General features: G+C 37.3%; 1 protein-coding gene across 1 annotated transcript; it reads left to right on the top strand.

Annotated features, from left to right (window-relative positions):
- The first annotated feature begins 2,982 nt into the window (after positions 1-2,982).
- On the top strand, positions 2,983-4,138 carry LOC141632814 (uncharacterized). The gene is made up of 3 exons (XM_074445325.1): positions 2,983-3,169; positions 3,272-3,468; positions 4,121-4,138. The coding sequence occupies exons 1-3, from the start codon at positions 2,983-2,985 to the stop codon at positions 4,136-4,138; spliced, it is 402 nt and encodes a 133-aa protein (XP_074301426.1).
- Positions 4,139-18,519: the final 14,381 nt, after the last annotated feature.

The following is an 18,519-nucleotide window of genomic DNA, read 5'->3' as shown; positions in this document are numbered from 1 at the left end:
AACAAATAATCAAACACAACCGTCAAGTCCACCAATACACATGACAAACACAATAGATACCAAATGCCATACAATATGGCCATTTACCGACTCATCATGATACATGTTATAAAGAAAATAACTAATCAATGCTGACTCACATGACCATATAAACGTATTGAAACTGAGTAGGATTAACGTACCTTTTAGAAAATCCCGCTAAACAATAAAGTAACCGGATACAAATATGCTCCTCCATAAAGTCGGCACCTAATTATGATAATTAAATATAATTACTAACTAATATAATTAAATTAAATACGTAATTAATTAATTAAATAAAATTCGTCTTAAGTTATTTAAAACCCGACTCAATTATCCCGCCAAACATATTTCAAACCCGACTCACAACTCATGAATACTCCGACCACCACCTGCTGCTACCACCGTGGACCACCACCACCAGCCATGGTGGCCACGGCTAGCAACAACACCCACAACTAATGACAACACACACGCACCACCTACACGCCCATTTTAGACAACACCAAAATAGCCACCACAACATCCACCGCCGTGGGCCACCACCACCATGGTCTTCATGGCTTGAGCCCACATTTTTTGCCGCCACCAGCAGTCACCACCAATGATGACGACAACGGCAACAAACAGCAACAACAAACACATGACACAATAACAAAACATCCCGTACACCCCATGTTTACCACCCATTTTCACCACCTACAGCCACCCTAACCACCACCCAAGACCACCAGTATGACCTCCTCACTCCCCTAGGCACAACCAACCCAAAATCAGCCCAAAACAACTACGAAAGGTGGGTCAAAAATCCGTCTTAAGACGGTCGCACAAAACAACTATAACCCATTATATATACTCGGTCAAACGCGATTATAGGTGGTCAACGGCCGTCAATGGCTGGTCAACGGCAGGTCTAGGGTGAGTGAAGGTCGAGGCGGTCAATTAAAATAATATATAACTAGTGTGAGACGGTCTTATCTTACAATCGCGAGCCGAGGTGACGGAATCTTTTTTTCCTCTCTTTCTCTCTTTCTCTCTTTCTCTCTTCTCTCTTCTCTCTTTGTGTGGTGGAAAATATGGTGTTGTGCGATTGTGTTTGGATAAGGGTTGGGTGGATAAGGGTGACGTATATAAGGTGAGGGTATATATACATAAGGCAGTATACGAATATGTATACATGCATCGTATTGCGTATTATTATTATTATTACAACTTATTATTATTATTATCATTAATAATTATTATTATTATTTCATTATTCCGTCTCATACATAATTCGTATAAAATACAATATAATATTATTTATATAATTATAAAATACTTGGTATTACAGAGGTGCCGAAGAATGTGGCCGAGATCAAAAGTTTCTTGGGTTTGGCTGGATACTATCGCAGGTTCCTGAAAGACTTTTAAAAAATTTCTAGACCTATGACAGCTTTGATGAGGAAAGAGAACGGTTTCGCTGGGATGAAAGTGCTGAGACAGCGTTCCAAACATTAAAGGAGCGTATAACTACATCTCCAGTCTTGGATTTACCTGAAGGGAGTGAGAATTTCCAGGTGTATACGGATGCTTCGAACAATAGGTTGGGTTGTGTGGTGATGCAGAACGGGAAAGTCATTGCCTATGCTTCTAGGCAGCTGAAGTCTTATGAGGAGAACTATCCGATGCATGATCTAGAGTTGGGTGCTGTTATTTTTGCTCTAAAGATTTGGAGACACTATCTTTATGGGGCGACCTTTAAGGTGTTTTGCGATCACAAAATTTTGAAGTACATCTATACGCAGTAGGAGTTGAATATGTGACAGAGGAGGTGGATGGAGCTCATTGGTGACTATGACATGGATATTATCTACCATGAAGGAAAAGCGAATGTTGTGGCTGATGCGTTAAGTAGGGAGAGTGTGCATTCTTTATGCACAGCTATGTCACTGATGAGGTTGAAAGATGAAGTGACCAAGATGGGGATACATTTGATCTAGAGAGGGGATGCTAGAGGAGATTTGACAGTTGAACCAGATCTTTATGATGATATTCGGAGTAAACAGCTCTTGATCCTAAGATTCAGGAGTTGAGGGCTGGAGTAGAGAAGGGGACAGTGTCTCAATTCTCTATTCATTCTGATAGGTGTGTTCGGTTTGATGGGAGATGGTGTGTACCTAAGGATGAAGAGATGAAAAAGACAATCATGACAGAGGCTCATTGCACTCTGTATTCATTGTATCCAGAGGGTGAAAAGCTTTATAAGGATCTTAAGCAAACATTTTGGTGGCCTGAGATGAAGAGGGAGACAGCTGAGTTTGTGGCTCGATGTTTGACTTGCTAGAGAGTAAAGGGGGAGCAGCGAAGACCGCAAGGTAAGATTAAGTCTCTTGATGTACCTGAGTGAAAGTGGGAATCTATCTATATGGATTTCATTGTGGGATTAGCGAGGACTCAGCAAGGTAATAATATGATTTGGGAGATCGTCGACCGATTGACCAAGTCAAGTCATTTTATTCCCATGAAGGATACGTGGAGTAAGGTTCAGTTGGCAAATAGCTACAAGAAGAACGTGGTGAGGTTACATGGGGTGCCGAAGGACATTGTGTCAGATTAAGATGCGAGATTCATTTCTCGATTTTGGCAAGAGTTACAGGAATTAATGGGGACTATATTTAAGATGAGTACTGCATTTCGTCCTACGATAGATGGACAGACGAAGAGAACGATTAAGACTGGGAGGATATGTTGAGGGCATGTGTGATGGAATTTGGTGGTAGTTGGGAAGATAGATTGGATCTGATTGAGTTTTCTTACAATAACAGCTACCATACGATTATTGGGATGGCTCCATTTAAGGCGTTGTATGGGAGGAGGTGTAGGAGTCCGATTTGCTGGGATGATTGCACAGAGGCAGTGGTTTTAGGACCACAAATGTTACAAGACATGGCTGAGCAAGTTAGGTTGATTTGACAAAAGATGAAGGCAACTCAGGATCGACAAAAGAGTTATGCAGATTTGCATCGTCGTGGCATTGAGTTCCAAGTTGGGGATAAGGTTCTTTTGAAGGTATCACCTATGCCTGGAGTGATGCAATTTGGTAAGAAAGGCAAGCTAAGTCAGAAATTCATTGGCCGTTATGAGATTTTGGATCGTGTTGGTGAGGGTGCTTATCGGTTAGCTTTGCCACCAGCTTTGGATCGAGTACACAATGTGTTTCATGTGTCTCAACTTCGGAGGTACGTGAGTGACCCTTCTCATGTGCTAGAGGTTGAGAACATTGAATTGGATGAATCCTTGTCTTATCTTGAAGTGACAAAAGAAATTCTAGATCGCAAGGCTCGCAAGACTAGAACTAGGGAAACTGCTTTGTTAAAGGTGTTGTTGTCCAATCACAACGTCGAGGAAGCAACGTGGGAGGCGGAAGAAGCTATGAAGGAGCGCTATCTGTCTCTTTTTGATCAGGTATGTGTGGTTACGGGGACATAACCATGTTACTTTAAGGGGGTAGGAGATGAACGCATAAGCTTTTGGTGCGATTTTTTAACAGTTTTGGTCAAGTTTAGTGTATGTTGTGGGTCGTTAAGTTATTTTTTAAGTTTGTCTTGAGTTGTAGTTGTGTCATTGAGTTATAGTTTAGTATAGTGAGTTTGGTTTTTCAGTATGGGCTTGAACTTCGGGGACGAAATTCAGTTTTAAGGAGGGAGTCTGTAATACCTCAGATATTTGAGCTGTTGGGTACTCTATCGAGTAGGACTTACTCTATCGATTAAGTTATTAGTTATTGACGCATTCCGGAGTACATTCTGCTTTGAATGTACTCGATCGAGTAGGTGCAACTCGATCGAGTAGGCGGTACTCGATCGAGTAAGTCGGATTTTACGGACTTTTCCGCCGGAGTTGATAGTAAAACGTGGAGAGGTATTTAAAGTTTCTATCGATAGTTTTGTCACTTTTACTTTTACTTTTCTAAACTTTTCACAAGAAAACAAAACGACGTTCAATTCTCTCCTCCTTTTGCTATCAAATCAAGGCTAGGGTTGTCGTATTCCTAAGATCGTTATACCTTTGTGATCGTTATCATTTGGATAAGATTTCTATGTTGTTTTTATGTCAGTTTGTTAGTTTTGACTAAACCCTAATTGGGTTTTGAGGGGTTTTGGGAGTAATTGTTGTAGTAGATTGTAATTATATGATTATTGTTATAGGAGGTGATTTCGTAAAGGAAGCTTTTTGATCTGCTGCTTTTGGTTGTTGGTGATTCCGTCTCAGGCAGGGTTTTCTTACTCAGTTGACTATATAATTAAGTATAAGATAGTGTGATTGGTTTATTGGCATGATTAATGTTATTGTTACTTTGGATTTGGCATGTTTATATTGGTATTGTTGTTTTGGTTGTAATTGTATGTGGTTTGCAAGGTGCGCCCTCGGCTGAGTGGAGTCATTTTTGGAAATTGCTTTACGCCCTTGATTCTCCCCTTGTGGTTCCCGTCACAAGGGGGATTGGCACATTAATGGACATAGGTTATTCGCTCTAAGGTTTTGAGCGAGGCTTAGGTGGTACGGCTGCGGTCCCCACTGGCGGTGTGGAATATCTGTTGCGATGGGTATTCTAGCAGGGCTACACACTTTAGTGTGTAGTCAAGTGATTGGTGTTGAGCTGAAGTTGGAGGAATGTCCTTATTGTAACTGGATGTTGTTGTTTGCTTATCTTCATTATGCAGTAACTGACCCCGTTTAAATGTTTTGAAAATTGTGGTGATCCATTCAGGGATGGTGAGCAATTGATTAGCAGGTATTTCTTTGGAGTATGCGTGGAATCATAACTAGTCCGAGTCTCTTAGTCTTCTGCTGATAGATATGAAAATTTTTATTTCAGTTTGAGACGGTTGTATTTTATATTTCTAGTTTTGGGTTAAGTTGATACATTAAACTTTTAAACTTAAAGTATGTTTCTTTATGGTCTCCTTTGATTACTATACCTCGGGTAACCGAGATGGTAGCATCCCCATGGGCTAGGGTGGTCTTGGTAAGGCACATTGGTGTATGGGGGTGTTACATATCTGCACATGTATCCAAAACCATCAAAGCCTCCAACGGATCCCTAATCAGGTTGCCCGACCAAATATCATAGACTGACTCATCAACAATATCAATAGCATAACAAGTATCCGTAATCATAGGCCTTGCGAGTGTGCTTTCCAAATTAAAGGTTACTTTATCACCTCTCACCTCAAGAGTCAAGCGTCCTTGCTTGACATTTATAATAGCCCCTGTTGTACGTAAAAATGGCCTACCCAAGATTATAGGGATCTGCGTATCCTCGGCCATATATAAAACAATGAAATCAACAGGTATAAAATATTTACCTATCTTAACGGGGACATCCTCTAAGACACCTAGGGGCATTTGACCGTTCTGTCAACCATCTGAAAGGTCACATTAGTGACTTTAAGGTTTCCCATATTCAGTTTCTCGCACACTGAATAAGGCATGACACTCGCACCTACATCACATCGACCCTTATCAATCACATGAGTTCCTATTGTACAGGAAATGGAAAAACTGCTCGGGTCTTTCAGTTTGGATGGAGATTTTCTTTGTAAGAGTGCACTACACTCCTCGGTAAAAGCAATCATCTACATTTTGTAAAACCTTCTCTTACAAGTCAAGATTTCTTTCATAAATTTAACATAAGAGAGTACATAGGTAATTAGCTTAGTAAACGGAAAGTTACCTGGAGATTTTTGACGACGTCCATCAATTTATCGAACTGCTCCTGGATCTTTGTATTCTTTAACCGATTTGGAAATGTAATTTGAATAACAATAGGTGGCTTAGCAGCTTTCTTCTTCCCTTTATCAGAATTGGGCGTCTTATCAATGGTAGAAGACAACCCATCAGCAATGGCCAACAGATTAACAACTTCGTCAGACAAAAAAGTTGATCGACCAACTATGCCAATCGATAGACAACTCACTTCAGCCGATCGACTGCTTTCCCCTGCCGATCGGCGCACGGAACCAGTTGAACAACTTTTTCCATCAAGATCAACACCCTTGCCTACAATCTCATTCTCCGCGAAAACATCTAACTCCTCAGTAATGACATTTTCACTCACTTTGGGTACCTCCGGTCCATCATATGTAAGACCGTTTCGAAGATTTATCGCATTAGCCGTGTCATGTGGCTTATCAGGCTGAGATAGCAACGCACCCGGTTGCCTAGTAGATTGTTTGGACGCCAATTGCACCATTTGAGTCTCTAGCATCTTGATAGATGCATCCTTTACTTGGTAACTCTTTTGAATGTGCACCATAAGAGACTTCATCATACTCTTCAATTTCATCATTTCACTTGGATTTTGAGATGTACTTTGTTGAGGCGATGGAAATGATGGAGTTTTTAAAACCCGACTTGCTGATTTCTATGCGGCGGGACGTGACATACAACTGTTGTTGCGGAGGTGGAGTAGGATTCAACATATTTTGGCTCTTCCAAGAAAAGTTTGGGTGCTCCCTACTTAGCTCATTATAGAAATTGGAAAATGGGGTACCTTTCTTGTTGTGTTGGAAAGCAAGCATCTCTTCCTTTTCCGTCATACAATCCGCCGCATAATGTCACTCTGAACCTCATCTTTCACAAATAACCTCCTGCTGCGTCATAGCATTAACTGTATGTTAACCACTTGAAGCCTGGCCAGTCTCGAGTCTATCAAACCTGGCATTCAAAGCCTCCAATTATACAACAACAACACTAGATTCACCAATACCCTTACGCACAATTCCCCTCGGGTTTCCATACTCCGCTGTATCTATAGCCATCTCCTCAATAATGTTCCAGCCTTTATCATTGTGAATATTTTTTATGGAACCTACTATTACCAGAAGCATCAAGAATAACCCTGTGATCATCAAACAACCCATTATAGAACTGGTGGCAAAGGAACCGCTGTTGAAAACCGTGATGAGGAATAGAGCGAACAAGCCTCTTGAAACAAACCCAAGCTTTGTTTAGATCTTTAGTTGGTGATTTCTTGAAGCTAGTCATTTGTCCCCTCAAAGCATTAGTTCATTGAGGAAGGTTGTATCTGTTATAGAAAGTCATTGCCAGTGAATTACAATCAGTTATACCAACAACTTCCGTGTCTAAATCGCGGTACCACTCACGAGCATTATCCCTCAAGGAGAAAGGAAATAGCATCTCCTTCACCTTTTCTGCTGTCACTCCAATAGTAAGCAGAATAGTGGAGTAATAATCGGTAAATATCTCCATATGCTTTCTGGGGTCTTTACCTCCTACACCCCCGAATTGATTTCACTCCACTAGATTGATGAATTTCCTTCCAAAAGTTTCGCCTAGCAAGAAAAGTCTTCTTTGGTTCGGGATCAAATGGTATGAGCTCAGACCAGTGTGAGACCTGGGCATAAACAAAAACTAAAGGAAAAGAATAAGAATGGTCTCAAGGAACTAAAGTTCCCTGAGACAAATGACAAACTAAAACAAACAAATGGAAAGTAAAATGTTCTATTCGCTAGATTAAAATCTGTCTAGTCACAATTTCGGGGTTTGTTTGTTTGTTTCCTAAATTAATGTAGCGAAAAAAAGAGAAATAAAGTGTAGGAAATGAGTCTAAAAATATAAGGAGAAAGAGTTAAGACATCGGGTCACCCTGGAAAACAACGGTCAAGTCTAGGGTCAAAGGTAATTCATAAAACGGTCTCCGGGATAGTGAAAAGGTCCCCTCGGATCATTATCCGCCCTAGAATACTTCTAACGGGCTCTCACAACTTATTAGGGCAGTTTATTGATTGTAGCAGGTCTAGCTCTCATCCGACTTTTAATCTTAGGTCGGAATTGACCGGTTCAATTAATTGATTACGTGCACTTAACCAATTGATCATAATTAATTGCTACAATTAACAATACAGATACGATAATTATGAAAGATCTAATAACCGATTTAAGACCGTCATTATAACCATGATTCCCCTAAATCCTAGCAAAGGTGTTTAGCTACGCATAATGGAATGAACGAAATAACAATAATGAAGATAGCGAATGATTTCATGATTAAAAGACAAAAAAAAGGATTAAGCATAAAACTAATAGCAAAGAAAGAGAAAGATGAAAGTAAAGTAATGATTAAATATAAACAACGAAGGTTAATTAAATTACCGAATTCGAAAGATTAGAGAAGAAAGGTTAAAAAGTTTAGATCTAAAAGTTATAGAGAAAAGCAACGTAGAATTGTTTAACAATATAAAGAGATAACCTAAAATATTTACAAGCTTCTCTTAAATACTAAGAAGTCAAAAGTTATCACTCAAGAAAGAAACAAATGGGCTGAAATAACAACTTCGAAATCACGGCCAGAGTAAAATCAAGTCGATCACTAAAGGTAGTAGTCGATCGACTTATACGAACTCAGCAGATCCAAATCGAACACGTCAATCGATCGACAGGTTAGGGTGGTCGATCGACTTATGCACCAAAGCAGCAGTACCTTTCTTCACTCTAACTCGCCTCTCATCGTCTTCACGCATCCCGAGGAAAAGGTTCCTAACAGATTATGTACCAAGGACGAGGTTGCAACTCCGGAGATGAGTTTTGGCTTGTTTGCGTACACTTGGGCGTACACCCTGCATAGAATATAATGCAACCCAAAGTAACCAAAACAAGGGAGAATAGTAGCTAAACGCTCTCAATATGCATAGAAATGCGTGTAAAACGATGGAATAAATGCATATAAAAGGCATGCATCAGGGACGTTTGAGACACTAAGTACTAATAGAATTGAAATATGATTGACATCCTTGTTGAGCTACTTTGTTCGTCTTTCTATGGGTTGTTCCAAGGTTAGGTTAGCTTAGGATCGATTAGCTTCATATTTTGTTTATCAGGTTGTATTAGTTCATAATTATTAGGTTTTTTGTTTCAAGTTTATCATGTTGAAACGAATCATTTTCAATCTTCTATTTATCTGAATTGAGTCAGATCATTCAGATCAAATTAGTTTTGAAAAAGGTCCATTTTCAAGCATGTACTTTCCTTTCAGTAGTGCATTAAAGATTTTTGCATTTTTGCAACTCTGTAAGACCAAGGATTAGTGCTGGAAAGGTTGATACGACTGATTCGCTCCACAAAGGTACAAAGGCTTCCCATTCGAAAAAAAAATTGGTACCTAGACTCTGGTCAGTGCCATCGACCAGCCTTGTCTTCGAGTGAGTACCTATTTTTGAGCTCAAGTAGTCTCCACATCTGGCTTTGACAGTATGTCCAAGTGACGTAAAATCCAAGGTGAATGCGACCTATTGACCTCTTCAAAATTTGGCCAACTTACAATGTTTGATATTGAGTATCCACGAAATAGAATTGACAATAATTAATCACACCGAATCGACTTCGCTTTCCTAATAGAACAATTCGACCCTTATTTGTGCCCAGGTTAATACGAATTTTCTATTAGAGATAAGACGGTGTCCCTCTATTTTTTGGCACAAACAAAAAATCAGAGAAGTAATTCAGAAGTATTGTGTGTAGATTGTTATGTCGTTCTATGATACAGAAGATGAGATTGTTTTTCTATATTCAAAACATCTTCAATCCATGTCTATTTATATATATATGAAAACGTACAGGGAAATGTATTTGTAAAGAGTTGTAACTTTTCACAAATTGTGATATATTTAATGTCTATTGTGGGAATTAAAACCTGTCAAAGTTTCCCGGGCATTGCCCCAAAGCCCCTCGTCGTAGTTGTTCAAATGAAAACTATTCCGTAAATTCGTAAATAATTATGCAAATGTACACTCCGTACTGCCCGAACTTACATTTTATTATAACGAACTTACCCATCTACGAACCAAACTTGAACACGCTAAAATGTATCAGTAATTACACTTAAATTACAAACATTCCTCCCTCATTTAAGCGTAATTCAAGATTTTAAATAAGCTAACAAACATACCAATTTATGCATAAATGAAAATGTCACGAAGATTGAATTTCCACATAGTGAAATTACACTTTTTAAATATTCGAGTATCGGGGTATGACTTAGCATTGAACCCTTTCTACCCATTTTGAATATATGAAGATAACTCACATATAAATTAATTTACTTCTAAAGTTACGAAATCGATACTTATTTTCAAGCCTAGTGTCACATATCTATTCATAAACATATCAGGAGTCAAACCCATACTCCCTTGAAGCGGTTGTACTTCATGTTCATATAGGTTGATTCTTTTTATCATGTCCTTGCAAACACATTTTTTCAAAAGATTAATTAAGAAGATAGACTTCAACCTACAGCATGCAAGTCTAAGCACACACCTCGGGATATAAATTATCGTGTGCTTCAATCTCTTAACAATAGGTCTTCTACATTGAATTCAGCCTTTAACATTGTATTAGAGGGGGATTGGGTATCCTATTGCTAACGATTTATAAGAGTTTTAAACTCATCCCGTCAATTGACTTTATAACCAAGTCCTTAATTGATCCTTTATGCAAAGTGATCACTAAGAATTGAGATCTCACAAAACAACCGATATCATTCTATTTTGACAGTTTATATATAACGTTTGTATAACGTCTTGGTGCGGCCGTCACCATAATTAACTTGATTAAAAACTTAGCCAAATTAACATCCCTATCAGAATATAGGTCGACTTGGTCTCCTTCATAAATAAAACTCATAAATCAATTTCTTTAGCCAATTAACCTCTTTACCGGCGGCTATAGCCAGCTAACACTACGAATTCCTACTCTAACGCCGACTTTGTAATGCGAAATTGGCTTATATGAAACCCATGTTGAATTACTCAAGCAATAATACACTACCATTTGTAGAGAATACCAACTACAAAGTAGTACCATTTGCATACAACCATTCTTTTAAAACCGAAGAAAACCGACATATGACAAACCATAATTCATGATTTACTTTATACATTTTCACACTTGCCTAATGACTTTTCAAATATGAGTACTAACTATAGTAGCTATACTTACCCAACATGTCAGAACACAATACTCAAGCCCTTGTGAAAACCCGAGTCATGACTCCACAATCATTATTGGAAAAAAGCATCATACTCGACCCTTGGGAGTATTATCTGGAGAATAATAATCATACTCTTTATGGTGATTTAAGTTAATCATGATATCATTTGAATGCAATCGGAATTTGGGCAAAAATCGTAGCAAGTTTGACCGTTATAATATGGGTTAGGGAGTGTGGAGTACACGCTCATATAAACGAGTTTGAATGTGCGATTTTAAAGAATAAGTTACAATGCAAATTAGTCGATATTATCGTAGCTCGAAAATGAAGAATTGGCTAACCCCGATAGGGGTTGCTAACCCCAATCAGGGTTGATGATGCTTAGCCAAAAATTCAACAAGTTGAATTTACATAAATTGGGAAAGCTAAGTGCCCAATCGGGGACACTAACCCCGATCGGGGTGAGTGATGTTTATCGGATTTTTTCAATTAATTGCTATAAACCGTGTTGCATTGTTTCATACTTGTCCTAAAAGGTACCACTTGGAAATAACCAATTATTTCCTTTAGGGTATCCATACAGAACATGTATAAATACATGTTGATGCATAATTGAAAATGATGAGAAAAATCATAGAATTTCCGACTTTAAAAGAACAAACAAATTACAAACTTCATTTGTATTCTCTCGATTATATTTGCCTAGAACGAGAGGGAGTCGATAGTCTTATCCTACAAGAGATTTCGTGCAACCCGAGGCAAATGTAAGGGTCGAAATACTCTTTAAGGAAAATGACTCGTGATTCTATCATTATCCAAGTTTATCATTTGCCATTTGCGGTCGACGGAGTGTCAACCACCATGTATATATCCAACATTCTTAAAGAGTATTTTTCTATTTTGGATTAATGATAGAATCAGTACTCGATAGTTCATCGAATTGAAATGGTGTAGTGGCTGTATGAAAATGTGGGAGTTTGATGATTGGGAAAAGCATGTTTGGTCAACGACAAGTATTGGTACACCAAATCTGTAAAATTCATGTACTCCGTATGTTTCAATGATGAGAAACGGTTATTCCATTTGAATTGTGGAGGCTTCATTTTGGAAATTATGAATCTTATAATGCAACTTTACAAGATTTAGGATTCAAGCAACCGATTAGTATATGGATGTTCGGTTACGGATTCATGATGATTTCGGTTACGGATTCATGATGATACGAATATCTTACACTCTCAGTGACGCGGTGGAGTACTAGCCAAATATATGTACATCACAGTCCATAAAGATATGTTTACATACTGTATTTCTATATTATGTGCATGTGATGTTTAATAGTCAAAATGACATGAAACAAATGACATGGTCATATTTTCTATCTTGAACTCCATAGTTAATATGGTTGACTTTCGTTCACATGCATGTTTCATAGTGTCAGGCACTATGATGTTTGTTGGTTTTGGTTTGGAAATGATTATTTAACAAAGTTAATCATTAGTGGTTTAACTAAGGTGGCATAAATTTGGACTTTCTTGATTTATTTGTTTCGGGAATTATGATTGACATGCCTTTACTGTTTGGTTGATGTTTGACATCATGGTTATTTATGTAAAATGAATATGTAACGAAATATTTATGAATTATGATGTTTTGATCAATGGATATTTGATCGGCTGTTTAATATGTTATTAGTGTACTAACTGTTTGTAATGATTGTTTAACATGTTTATGTTTTGTGTAAAGCATTTTAAAGTTTGATTATGTAATTGATTTTACCATATAGTCTCGGAAATGATGGTTTGTGATAACCATGGTGAGATTATGGAGTCATGATGGTTTAGCCATGTAAGAGGTACATCAATAGCATTGAATGTACAGTTATTTGACGAGTCCGGTAAAGGAATAGTCATTTGTTGTAAGATTATTGACATGTTGATCTTTGGCATAGACTAAAGATGATTTACCTTGTAAAAGGTAGTTCTGTCATCATGTTCTTCTATGAAGGACATGGGGGAGGTAATATGATTATTTTTATTAGGATCAAGTGTGAGAGTATGATTATTATTCACCGGTAATTGCTCCCATGGTTCGAGTATGACGTTTATCTTCAATATGATACAAGCGGAGTCATATCTCAAGTATTCACATGGTCTTGTATTGTTTATGCAATTCATAAGATTGAGTAAGAATGGTACTCATGTTTGGTAAGAATTAAGACAAGTGTGAAAGTATAAAAGTAAGCCATGATTAATGATTTGTATTATGTCGGATTTCTTTGGTTTAGAAGAATGGTTGTATGCAAATGATATTATCTTGAAAGAAGGTTATTTTCTACAAGAGTGGCGTATTATTGCTTGGGGAAGGAACCATTAGTATATTTGTTTCCAAGAAGCTAATTTGCATTACAAGGTCGACATTGGAGTATGAATTCGAAGTGTTAGTTATAGCCGGTAAAAAGGCTAAAGGATTAAAGAAATTGATTGACTAGTTTCAATTTATGAATGAGACCGAGTTTACCCATGTTGATAGGGGATACTAACTTGACTAAGTTTATAGTCAAGTGAATTATGGTGATGGCCGCACATGGACGTTATTATTATAACGTGATATATAAACTATCAAATATGGATGATATGGTTGTTTTAAGAGATCTCAATGTCTAGTTGATCATTTTGTATAAAGGATCAATTAGGGACTTGGTTCATAAGTCGGTGTCGGGATGTTTAAAGCCTGTATAAAACTTTGGTGGTAGGACACCCAATTCCCCTCTAATATGACGTTAGAGGCAGAATTCAATGTGGAATGCCTATTATCAAATATTGGAGCACATTGTTTATATTTCCTGAAAGTGTGTGCTCGGACCTGCATGATAAGTTAGGGTAAAGTTAATCTTTTTAATAGATCTTTTGAAAAAAAGTGCATTGTAGGGCACGATAAAAAGAGTCCACCTAAATGAGTGTGAAGTATGGCCGCTTCTTAAAGCTCGGGCATGGCTTTGTAAGCACTCATGAATGGATAGGGACACTAGGCCATGTAAAATAGTGTCGGTAATAAACTTATGGAGTTGTCTTGAACTTGTATGTGTTCTATCTTCATGTATTCATATGACTTGACGGGTTCAATCCATAGAGACACCCCGATACTCGAATGCAGAATGCATAGTTCACTAAGGTGGAAATTCAATCTGCGTGACATTTTCACTTTATGTATGAGTTTGGTTTGGTTTGTTGTTTTGAATCAAGGATTACATTTAAATGGGGGAGGAATGTTGGTGATTTAAGTTAATCACGATATCATTTGAATGCAATCGGGATTTGGGTAAAAATCGTAACAAGTTTGACCGTTATAATATGGGTTAGGGAGTGTGGAGTACACACTCATATAAATGAGTTTGAATGTGCGATTTAAATAATAAGTTACAATGCAAATTAGTCGATGTTATCGTAGCTCGAAAATGAAGAATTGGCTAACCCCGATCGGGGTTGATAATGCTTAGCCAAAAATTCAACAAGTTTAATTTACATTATTGGGAAAGCTGCGTCCCCGATCGGGGACACTAACCCCGATCGGGGTGAGTGATGTTTATCGGGTTTTTGTAATTAATTACTATAAACCGTGTTGCATTAGTTCATACTTGTCCCAAAAGGTACCTCTTGGAAATAACCGATTATTTCTTTTAGGGTATGCATACAGAACATGTATAAATACATGTTGATGCATGATTGAAAATGATGAGAAAAATCATAGAATTTCCGACTTTGAAAGAACAAACAAATTACAAACTTCATTTGTATTCTCTTGATTCTATTTTCCTAGAACGAGAGGGAATCGATAGTCTTATCCTACAAGAGATTTCGTGCAACCCGAGACAAATGTAAGGGTCGAAATACTCTTTAAGGAAAACGACTCGTGATTATATCGTTATCCAAGTTTATCATTTGCCATTGGCGGTCGACGGAGTGTCAACCACCATGTATATATCCAACAACTCTCACCCTTGATCCTAATATCAAGGATCATATTACCTCTCCCGTGCCGTCCTTCATACAAGAACACTATGACATAACCACCTTTTACAAGGTAAATCATCTTTTGTCTATGCCAAAGATTGACTTGTCATTAATCCTATAACAAATGACAACAACCGGACTTGTCAACAATTGTACATTCAATATTGTTGATTTACCTCTTACATGGCTAAACCACCACGACTTCATAATCTCATCATGGTTATCACAAACCACCATTCCCGAAATTATATGATAAATCGATGATATCAACAAACTTTGAATGCTTTACATAAGACATTAACTTGTTAAAACTATCATTACAAAACAATTAGCTCTCTAACAACCATTATTAAATAAATGATTAAATATCAATTGATCAAAACACTAATTTCCATAGATATTCTTCAGACATATTCATCTCCCACTATTAGTAATTAATGTGAGATTTAACACAAAACTTGAATATTTATGCTCCGTCCTACATGGGTTCCTTGAATAAAACATGCCACTTAAGGTACCATATGCAAGTCTTTTATACCGCCTTAAATCAATACACTGTGTGTTCAAACCACATATGTGAATCCATATGTTACCACTCATTATTCATATTTCAATGTATTACATTCAAGAAAGCTTATATAATATACTCATTTCTACTCTATAGGACTCACCTTTTTGTTATACTACACTGTATAATGATGAAATATAAATAAATAAAAATAACAAAAGTGTATGTTTTAGTGTACAAGCATAGTATAAATACTACAAACAATCATATCAAGAGCTAATAGAGTGTCATAGATATACCAATTTAATACCATTATTATCAAAGTTACAATGATACCCATCATAAACATAGTCATCACGATATGATATCACATAATCTATCTTAACATGATTATAATTCTTACTACTTAATGATCAAAATAGCAAAGAGAATATTAATCATATTATACATACTATGACGACGATTCATGATGGACAAAATAGTTCTTTAACCACAACACAATTCAAATCTCATCTTTATCATTAAATCAAATATTCATACAAATCTTATTAAATTAAATTTGCCCCTTATAAGATACAAGGCTAAGCATCTATGAGACGAAACTTGACATAAACTATGTCCGTTTTTCATGGGTGAGTTTCCAACTACTCCTTAAACCGACCTAGGGTATCTAAAGTTACCCTTAATACCGAAAGTTAACACCATCCAAAAACCAATACACTATTCTATTGAGCCATATGATCACATATATGATATCGCTCAATCCCGTATTCTTGTATATCATACTCCTTCCATACCAGACAAATGGTAACGTGGTAAAAAATGTGCTTTTTGTGACACCCCTCGATGAGGCATCAAAAGAACTATTAAATCTAAGCGGAAAATATGGGATTTTTAAAATCTTTAAAGTTTAAAGTGTGAAATCCACCATAAGTGATTAAACGAAAATGAAAAGTAAGATGAATAAGTTTTACAATTAAAAACAAAGTGCGTTGGGGAAAAGATATCCCACGAATAGGCACAAGTCTAAAGATAGGTGAGTCTAAGAAAACGATAACTAAAGTCCAAGGGTCAACGTTCTCGCTAGCTCACACGTCTTCCCCATAATCTGCATCACAAACCTGTCATTCATGTAAACATGAACGCACGGTCGGTGGGGAGTAACTCGTGGTTCTCCCAGCCACAATATGTCAAAATGCACATAAGCAAGAACTTAATTAAACATATTGATCATGCATCATACTTGAATAATATGAACAAGGGAATATAAACGATAATCATAATGAGATAGGCACATTGCATTCTTAATGAGATAGGCATCGAATCATATGAAGAAGGTAAACAACGGATCAATTGAATAGAAAATACATGGATGGAAACCAATAGCCATTACTTGAAAACCTCTTAACAACCATAGCACGGGACGTGGCTACTAATGTCACATTCATACTTATGGCTTGCATCTCACCATAAGAACGGATGGGAACATCAATCCCGGCGATCATATCGCAACTAGGGGCTTGCATCTCACCACTAGTATCCGATAGGACCAAGACTCTCACAAACAATCATAGAAGACGTGCACTCTCGTATATAAGAACACGCCAATGACCGTAACAAGCAAGACATTTACAAAGGATTGACTCAAAACAAGACAAACCCCTAGACTCCAACCTCCTGGTAGGACGACGCTCATAATACGGTCCTAGTCTAAATCTGGCCGGACTCTCGGGATGGGCGACACCCGATTTGACATACAATCCCAAATCGTATCCAAGACTCGATCCATGACACCTAGCCGTGCCCCAAGGTCGAGTAACCCCAAATCGGAACCATGGTACCTAGCCGTACCCCAAAGTCCGAAGAGGCGGAAGGAAGATAGCCCAACTCGGAAACAATGGCACTTAATCGTGACCCAATGTCCGAGGGCAAATAAATAAGGAATGTCGAGTAGTCACACAATGTAAATCGTCACACTTGGGTCCAAAAGAGAGCAACAATAATTCGCATTATCATAACATAAACAAATCCTAAATTGACCATTTACCAATCATAAGAAGGATGCATAATTAAATAAATGATTAATAGAAGTTATAAGTGAAGAGAAACCATAAGAGAACTCCCAGCCGGTTGGGGACCAAACCCGCACCATTTATGAGCATTGGAGCAAAGAGTAAGAAGCTTATGAAGTAAATCGTGCAACATAACGTATAAAAACACTTAACTTAACCAAGTAGATGGTCACTTGATAAGAAAACAACCTTAAAATGAATGTTGTCCACAATGAGCTGAAGCTCAAACTTTACAGCATTTAAAATGTCACTTCCCAAAAATTCTGTCAAGGATGAGCTTTGGCTCATTTGCACCAGAATTTAAATAACACCATTATAATGAAGAAATTCAACCAACACACCACCAATTTTACCCAAAGTTGCTTCAACATCATTGTTGGACACATAATCAACCTCCAAGCATCAATTATACAATGAAAAACAAGAATCCACAACATACAACATTCATAAATTACTCCATGTTCATGAATAAGACTTAATAAGGTAAACTCAACATAAAGATTCCATCTTTTTCACTCAAAAGCTTAGATCTCAACATACCCACATACTAAATCACCATTTAAGACATATTTCAAAACAACCATACTACCAACTTCATCATTTATAATATTAATCCAATAAATAATCTCATGACATAATTAAACATGTCAACTAAGCATGATTAAGACGGATTTTTTTCTCTAATTAACATATGTAAACAACCCATTTAATCCAATTGAACAAACATGTGACAAAAGACTAGAAATTAGTCAAACAACCATAAGACGGTTTCAAAAACCAATTCATCCAACAATGAACATGTGAAACATGTAAAGATTCATACTTTAACAAACACAAGAATAAACCACAACATATAAACACATTAAATTGACATAATGTCGAGTAACCCATCACCGTTACCTTTTAGCTCTT

The sequence above is a fragment of the Silene latifolia genome, chromosome Y, assembly GCF_048544455.1.
Source record: "Silene latifolia isolate original U9 population chromosome Y, ASM4854445v1, whole genome shotgun sequence".
Classification (NCBI taxonomy): Eukaryota; Viridiplantae; Streptophyta; class Magnoliopsida; order Caryophyllales; family Caryophyllaceae; genus Silene; species Silene latifolia.
Note: the sequence above shows the minus strand (reverse complement) of the source record. Positions and strands in the feature narration are given on the sequence as shown.